The following is an 8,851-nucleotide window of genomic DNA, read 5'->3' on the forward strand; positions in this document are numbered from 1 at the left end:
AATATGCTAGTATAATTGGTAGCTTGATGTATGTCATGCATTGTACAAGACCCGACATAGCATTTGCGATATGCAAAATGTCTAGTTTCAAGAGTAACTGGGGTGTTGAACATTGGAATGTAATTGGTAGAATACTTGGTTATCTTAAAAGAACCATTAATTTGGGTTTGTCAAATAATGATTCTCCAGCGGTACTTGAAGAGTACTCGGATGCAAGTTGGATAACAAGTGCAAGTGATAACAAATCCACATCCGGTTGGATTTTCACAATTGCGGGAAGAGTGGTCTCTTGGGCTTCTAAGAAACAAACTTACATAACTCATTCTATGATAGAGAGTGAGTTTATAGCACTTGTTGTTGTGGGCAAACAAGCGAAATGGCTGAGAAATTTATTATTTGATATTGAGTTGTGGCCACAACTGATGCCACCTATTTCTTTGTACTGCGATAATGAAGCTACTTTGTCGAGAGCTTATAAAAAGGTTTATAATGGAAAATCTAGACATATTAGCTTGAGACATGAATACGTGAAACAATTGATAACTGATGGTGTTATCAATATTGTTTATGTTAGGACTAACAAGAACTTAATGGATCCCTTGACAAAAGGTCTTTTGAGAGATTTAATGAAGGAAACATCTAGTGGAATGAGACTGAAACCTTTATTTGAAAGAGTCACTAATGATGGTAACCCAACTATGTAATAGTTGTTCTGATATTCCATAGTTAAATGGGTAAAAACAAGTCATTGCTATGTGACCGAGTTAGCACCAAAAATTTATTTGTCCCTTCCAAGATGTTCGGTGCAAAATAGTTACGTGATAGAGGTTGAGTTTATACTCTTAATGAAGTTCGAGTCTCGTAGTAGCTAGAGACATTATTCAAAACTTCACCTAAGTGAACTTAAGAAATGGTGTCGTTTCTAACAAGACTGTGGTTTAGTCTTGTAATTGTTGATGAATCCAAGATAGATCACAAGGTCAGAGTAGTGCTAAATGATTGGAATAAATTTTGATGTCTGGGATAGCACATATGTGATATATTTTCTGGTATTTGCTTAAGAGACAAAGTTTAATGCAAAGCACACTATTGTCTTGTGAATACTTTAAAGTATATTCACTAATTGGAGATTAAAATCAAAAGATACCTTCTTATATGTATGTGTTTATTGTTGTTGAGTTTGGAGAAATATTACAATCTAATGGGGCATTGTTAGAGAGATTATAATATATCTCGTTCAAGATCACACGTTTCAGATCACTTTGGAGCGTGATGACTGAGTGTCGTGACTGTCTTCAACGCTGCAACGCATGTTTAGAAGCATTACAGCTAAAGGAGCTGCACAATCTGGTGTAGGCAGCAAGGGGCAAACACTGCAGCGCCCCACCTGTGTGCAGCAGTGCCACTTGATACAACACGTTTTGCGTTCAGGTTTGAGCAGATTACTCTGGTTCAAGCGTAGCAGCGCCCGGTACTGATTTTGTGCAGTTTTGACGCATGTGATTTGAATTGTGTTGAATCATTGCAACCATTTGTGATATGTTTTCATACATTTTTAAATACCTATTAGCAATAGACATATCTATTGTAATAGATGCATTATTACATGAAGATATTGTAACAACCTGAAGAATTAAACAGGTTTAATTATGTTAATTGTGATTTATTAGTGTGCCTAATTTGATTTTCTTAATTAATTATGTTTATAAAATATTTTCTAATCTCCAAGTTTTAAATATTTCTAAGGAATTTAAACTATTTTCAGTATTTATAATTCCACCCCAGAAGTATGTGGAAACGCATACTCTTACCTATTTTTCAAAATATCTTTTGATGTTTATCTTTATTTTTCTCTCTCTTTATCTTTTCCTTTTTCCTTTTCTTTCTTCTCTCTCACCATAGCCCTCTCACTCTCTTTCTTCTCTCATATCTCACTCTCCCTCTTTCTCTTGTTTCACTCTCTCCCCAACTCTCTCTCCCTCACTATTCTCTCTCCTTCTCTTTCTTTCTCTCAAATTGTCACTCTCTCTCTAAGGGAGCTTTGATCCAAGATTTGAACAAAAAAGGGAAAAGGTTTCATCACCAAAGGAAAGATTAAGGTAAATTCTTTGAAAAGCTCACTCTTGAATTTCAATTTTTCTTTAGTGAAACTTGTTTTGGTTTAGTTTGGTGAAATCTTAGTTTAAGCTTGATTTTGATGGGCTTTGGTTGAAATCATGATGGAATTTGGGGGTTTAATTGTTTGAACTTATTGAAATGATTGGAACCTGGATTTAGCAATTTCCATGAAAATATCTTGAAATCGAACCCGAAAATGCAGGGTTTGGCACTTTTTCTCGTGATTCGGCCATTTTTCCCCGAACTCCACCAGTCGACCGGGGCGGTCGACCAGTCTCCACACAACCGGCCAACCGGTAGAGTTACACCCATTTGCCACCGGTTGATCGGTATGCACTTACTTCGACCTAAAAATGCATTAAAACCTTGTTTTAATCTTAAATTTCAATGGAGAACCAACTTAACTTCATTTGAGAACTCCAAGTAAGTGGATTAGCCACATCAATCCTTGTTAAACTCTAAACCGTTGTTTTGATGACGAAGCTAGCGGCGGGATCGGATATTGAGCTTCAAAGATAAGTAAGGCTAGGACTACGCGAAGTGAACCATAGAATTGACAACCAAGAGGTAGGATATTCTTGTCCATATCCTTGTTAGCCTTGTTTAACATGTATTTGGCCTATGAAAATGTTTTAAAGACAACATGATTGACATCATTCAAACTTAAAGAAGAGTTTAAAGTGATAGTTTTCTTTAAATGAGATATTTTAAGAAACAGTAAAATGCATGATGGCCTAGAGATCGGGGTATGTAGATCATATCCTTGGGGGCAGGTCCCAAAATCCATACAGGCCACTTCGGTGGTGATATCATGGCTTTACGATAAGGTAAGTGATTCATCATAATCTTAAAAATCACTTACTGTAATATGGAACTTGGAATTTATGATTATTTCCTTTCAATAAAAGGATGTTTGGTTCGGAATGATATGTTCGGACCATGTACTTTTGTTTATTGATAAAGTTTTATGAAATTATATCATATTGGATCGTTCGCTCACTTTTTCTCTATTTTTAATGTTTTAAACTCCTCTCAGGCGACGCTAGAAGTAGTGCCAAGTAAATAGTGACTACCGGTGACGCTAGCTCGATCTAAAGAAGTGAAGAAGTTGTAATTTACTTCCTTCCTTGCCGCATACTTCTTAAGGCATATATAAATTATGGTTTGTAATCTTTAATACTATTAGACTGTGGTTGATGTTTATATTTATTTTCTAACTTGTTTATGTATGCTACAATATGGATTTCCTATGGGGAGACCTGACATGATGCCAGAGACTTAATTTTGAAACTCATTTTATTGTGGTATTGTGAAATCCACCTCATTTTTCCTTAAACTTAACTTTCCTTAAAATAGTGAGGTTTGTTTGAAAATTCTTAAATATATATTATCTTTGAAATTTATTTTAACATTATTAAATGCTTAATTATTTTCTTAATCCTGTTTAATTTCTAAACACTGTCTTTGTAATGAGAGAGCTAGAGAGCGAGAGAGACAGGCTTAGCCTTGGATGATACAGGGAGATGGGTCACATCAGCTTGGAAACCACCTGCGTTTTATTTTCTCGTTGATATGACATTGCTTGATCGGTTAGCTTCCTCGGTGCCGGCCAATTTGTTAGTTAAATTAAACAACCTAAATTCGATCAACTCTGAATTGGGTACAAAGTGCTAACAAACAATGATATAGGGTTAGTGCCGAATAGAATGATTTGAGGGGCAGTGTAAATAAACAATAATACAACATCTTTAGTGCCTAATGAAATAATTGGAGATAAGCAAATTTCAAGGGTGATTGCCAATTAGTCTTAAATCTTAAATAGAAAGAAACGAACAATCGATCATTACAAAAATTTATTTACTTTTTTTTTTTTTAATTTTGGTCCGAGTACTAGGATGATTGTGATGTATTCGGGCAAAAAATAAATAATAAATGGAAAAAATAAAAACTGTTGTTTATCTATCTAGTCTAGGATTTAAAAATTTGTAAGATTGTCAATAATTGATGTGTAATAGCCTAATAGGTGACTAGTGTAGTTTTTTATTTTTCCCAAGAAAGGTGACAGTAGTTAATCTTAAGGGAGAAATTGAAAAGCAACGAAAAAAGAAAATGATGCTGCAATTGAAGAGGACCAAAAAATTGAGTTATGACATATTGTGTTTGTAAGTGAAAAATATTATAATAAAAAAATTAAATTTAAATTTTTGTGAGAAAAAATAATGTAACAATATGACTTGATTTGAGTCATGAAATGAATATATTAAAGGATCATTTAGTTCGTTGATTTACGTTTTTAATTCGAATTGAAATGTGACTTTATGTGAGAATTTTTTACTGTAACAAAAAAGTTAGATGTGACTGTTTCTGAGAGCTTTTTACTATAATAAAACTCAAATCAGTAAAATGAATAGGGCCTAAGTATTTGAGTAGAAAGATGTAGGAATAGAGTGAAGATTGCAACTTGGTATTTTATTTCATTTGACTGTTGGAATATTTTAGGGCCCGTTCGGTTCGCTAATTCGAGTTTTTAATTCGAGTTGAGATGTGATGTTGTGTGAGAGCTTTTTACTGTAGCAAAAAAAAATTAGATGTGATTATTTCTGAGAGCTTTTTACTGTAGCAAAACTCAAATTCTAAACTCGAATCAGCAAAAAGAACAGAGCCTTAGTTTTTCAAAAGAAATTATCAACATCCGACATCTGTTGATAATACTAAACATTGAAAAAAAAAATTTACCCTCATTGATAATTCATCAAGTTAAAATCAAATAAGTTTAGAGGTATAAGTTACAAGTTTGAGCCGTCCGGTCTGGGCCTAACAGCCCAAAGGGAAATTTTAGGCTGGGCCGGCCAGCCCTAAAAGAGAGAAAGTAGGCCCAACCCAGAATTTTATAAGCAGAAATAGTAGAAAATAAGCCAATATGAAAAGCTTAAGAAAGTATATAGGCCAATTTTTAGTTATATAAATTAATATGCCATAACTTGTCAAGTTATGGTTCATAACCAGATAAGTTATGGACAAACTTATCAAGTTATGGTTCATAGTCAGACAAGTTATGAACAAAAACCATAAATTATTAACAATAACTTGTCAAGTTATAGTTCATAACCAGATAAGTTATAGACAAAAACAGTAATTTGACTTATTTATTAACTTATGTAAACTATTAGCCTATTAATTTTAATTCATCTCAAGTCTTTGCATATTTCCCTCTTTCTTCCTTATATAACGTATTTTCAAAAATATCTTTAAAATATGATGCACGAGCCGGGCTAAAAGAGAGAAAGTCGGCCTAATCCGACCTCAAGTCTAAAACAATTTAGAAGAAAGAGAGGATTTAACCTTAAAAATGCATGAGTCTAGACATTTACCTATTACTATTGATAAATACACTTTTATTAGCGTAATTATTTAACTAAATAGGATATGAATTAAGAGTAAAAAGATAAAAATCATGACGCATGCACATTTAAACAATATTTGTCAAGATTACTCAAAAATTTAGGGCCGAGCTAGACCAAACTCAAGCTAACAGTAACTGGCTTCATGCTAGCCTGTTTAGCCCGACCCAAACTTACAGCTCCAAATAAAATCAACGTTGAGCTAAACAATTTATTGTGCTGCAACTTTACAATAAAACTAAAGTTTATTATAAGATTCCAATATTACTTTATTCTGCTGCAGCACTACATCATATGCCACGTACATCACAGTGGGGACATGTATGCATCTAATTGAAATCACACTTCTTCATCCAACTGAAATCAACACTGTTGCCATATACAAAAATTTAAGTGGACCAACAAAAAGAACATACTTTTCATGAACAGTAGAAAACATATTGGCACTTCCTTTTTTTTTTTTTTTTGGTTTCCCTTTACAAGATGTAAAATGCATTGGTGTCCCTAAGTTCTTTGCATCAGAAACTACCTACTTGGGCTCCCAGGAACCTTTGTAAGCATCTGATACAGCCGTAACAGTCTCGGAAAGATCGTTCTTCATTTCCATAAGCTTCGACTGCACGTACTCTTTGTATTTTGAGACTGAATCAACCAAAGCAATGAATTGTTGAGCACACAGCTGAATTTCCGTTTCATTTTGTTTAATTGCTTCCTGCAACTTCAATTCAGACGCCTACAAGAAAAATACAAGCTCATCACACCACTTGACACTCAAATCAGTGAAATGAACGGAAACAAGAGGATGTGACATATTAAAATAAAACATGTAAATGCCGCCACAGTGATAGAATCCGAGAAAGAATGCGACGAATTGGCAGTAGAATTCATTGGAAAAGTGGAAGGTTATAGAGAAATTTGCTTTAGCATTTCAACTCAGATAATAAGTGCTCAATCCTATGTTGAGATTCATCAATTCTCTCCAACCATTTCCTCAGAAATGGGGCATAGTGATGTTGCTATATAACTGCCAAATCCTCTTTCTTAAAAAAGCCTCCCATCCCAAACAATACGAAGCACAATCCTCAAGCTCAAACTCAAAAAGGGTGTCTCTAGAACCCGTGGCCTTGTCCCCCACAGAGAGAGAGAGAGAGAGAGAGAGAGAGAGAGAGAGAGAGAGAGAGAGAAGAGAAAAACATAAAGCTCAATACTTTTAAATTGTATGGACTATGATATCTAAATTATTGGGTAGATTATTGTGAAACTCTATTAGTTTTGGTTTCCTTTCTTTCCTGACGAGCCTTGAACAAATAAGCAACTTATCTATGTTACTATTTATAGCACTCTTTTCCCCACAAAATTGAATCCAATCCAACATCCTATCTGACATTCGGAAGCTTTATGCTAAGTTCGCTTCCTCACATAACTATGTTCAACCCACCAAACTTTTTGACATTCCAAAGCTATATTAGAAACTTAAGTTTGAAGCTTTTTCATTTTTTTGTTTTCAGATGACAACTTACCTTCTTAATGTCTGCTGCATCTCCTTCCACAATATCCAAGTTATGGGCATCCACCTCTAACTCCTCCACCATCCTTTTTGCATCTGCTGCACATTTAGAGGTGTACGCCTGTGTTTCCTTCCTCAACAAATGCAGTTTGGTTTCCACCTGGCATACATGTCATTTATGCCAAAAAAGTAGGAACAGGTAAAGTGTTGCCCAATAAAAATCCATGTCATCAGTACAGAAAGCAAGGTATTGGTAAGAGAAAAACACCAAAACACAACAAACACAAGTAAACTATCAGTGGTACAGCGAGATAACAATAATAGCAAATTTTAGTATCAAAAGGGAACTTGCGATTGTTGTGATCATATTGTATTGCATCTATTGGTGCACTTACTTCATTGATACGGGATTCGAGTCTTGCCAGATGATTTCTTTTTCCCTCGACCTTATTAGCAATATCATTTGATTCTTGCTGAAGCGGGATAAATTCCTCCAATTTTGCCATAGAATTTTTCTTTAAATCCTCAGCAAAGGAAGCAAGTGGAGCCTTTAAAGTTGATTTGTAGTCAATCCCCATTACCTCAGCAGGTGTTGAGCCTTTGGCATTCAAGGCATACTGAAAGCCATCACCAAATTTCAACCTAGTACCAGAAAAACAAGAGCAGATGCTCAAGATAAGCGTTACATATAGTAAAAGTAAGAATCACATAACAGATTACATTCTGTAATTAGCCGAACTTCAAAGAAATACCAAACTGTTTTTTGAGGTTTCTAAAATTTCTAAGTAAGAAATTTAAAAATAAATAAAGTCCCTTGATTAAAAACACCAATAAATCAAATCGACAAATCCTAGAAATTAAGCCATACTCGAATGTAGTAAAATCTTCAATGTAGTACTACTACCCAATTAGATCAATTTCTAGCCATAAGTAACAGAGAAAATAATGTCATCAAATAATCAATCAAAGGGCAACAATAAAGCTGTACAAAACGACAAATAACAAAAGTTTTGAGATTATCTTATTAGTTGGTGTTTTATTAGTGTTATTTGATAATTTTTTATTTCATGTTTCTAAAAAGTTTCTTAGTTTTGAGACTATCGAATGAATTAAACAGACTATTGATAGTCTTCGGGTTTTATCAGCATTGTGAAATTCAGTAACAATTACTACTACTCAATTCATTCCTCGTAAAACAATTTATCTAAAACTATGCAGAGCGACTCAAGAACACAGCACATTGCATACAAAATTTGCAAAATTTGCAAAGGAAGAAAAGGGGTTAAACCTTCTCATCCCCTGGTTGCATTCCATGGCAAGAGCCTCGATCTCCTTCAACTTTTGCCCGAGCGTGGCGTCGAGGTCCCAAGACTGCTCCTCCCACAAGTTCCTCGCCATTTCCGCGTCGCCAATATCCCGCTCCACGGCCTGAAGCTCCCTCCTCATCCTCTCCACATCCCTCGACTTCACCGTCTGCGTTTCCACCCTCTTCCTCAGCTCCTCGTTCTCCTTGCAAACCCGATCCTTCTCCGCCACTTTCTCCTCCAACGCCTTCTCCCTCCTCTCCAAATCCCTCTCCAATTCCGCAATCTTCTCCCTAAGCTTCTCGATCATCTCATTAAACTTCACCACGTCCTCCTCCAAAATCCCCTTCTCCTTCTCCAGCGGCTTCTTCTTCGATGGCTCCGACTGCATTGCCTTAATCCGCGACCCAATTTCCACCGCCTGGCTCTCCAAATCCACAACCACCGCGGCCGCATTCTCCCGCTCCCTCTCCAGCTTCTCCATCCACTCCCCGGCGGGCCTCTCGCCCCTGGCCGCGGCC

General features: G+C 35.7%; 1 protein-coding gene across 1 annotated transcript; it reads right to left on the reverse strand.

Moving 5' to 3' along the window:
* Positions 1-5,970: 5,970 nt before the first annotated feature.
* LOC21406898 (paramyosin) lies at positions 5,971-8,814 on the reverse strand. The gene is made up of 4 exons (XM_010105546.2): positions 8,315-8,814; positions 7,422-7,668; positions 7,040-7,186; positions 5,971-6,252 (listed from the first exon to the last, which is right to left on the reverse strand). The coding sequence occupies exons 1-4, from the start codon at positions 8,812-8,814 to the stop codon at positions 6,049-6,051; spliced, it is 1,098 nt and encodes a 365-aa protein (XP_010103848.1). The 3' UTR covers positions 5,971-6,048.
* Positions 8,815-8,851: the final 37 nt, after the last annotated feature.

This window comes from Morus notabilis, unplaced genomic scaffold (genome assembly GCF_000414095.1).
Source record: "Morus notabilis unplaced genomic scaffold, ASM41409v2 Scaffold165, whole genome shotgun sequence".
NCBI classification, from domain to species: domain Eukaryota; kingdom Viridiplantae; phylum Streptophyta; class Magnoliopsida; order Rosales; family Moraceae; genus Morus; species Morus notabilis.

Coding starts and splice junctions, on each gene's coding strand:
- LOC21406898 (XM_010105546.2), bottom strand. CDS start 8,814: ATGGAGAAGCTGGAGAGGGAGCGGGAGAATGCGGCCGCGGTGGTTGTG. Junction 7,669..8,314: donor TGCAACCAGGGGATGAGAAG/GTTTAACCCCTT, acceptor TTCTGGTACTAG/GTTGAAATTTGGTGATGGCT. Junction 6,253..7,039: donor ATGCAGCAGACATTAAGAAG/GTAAGTTGTCAT, acceptor TTTTTCTTGTAG/GCGTCTGAATTGAAGTTGCA.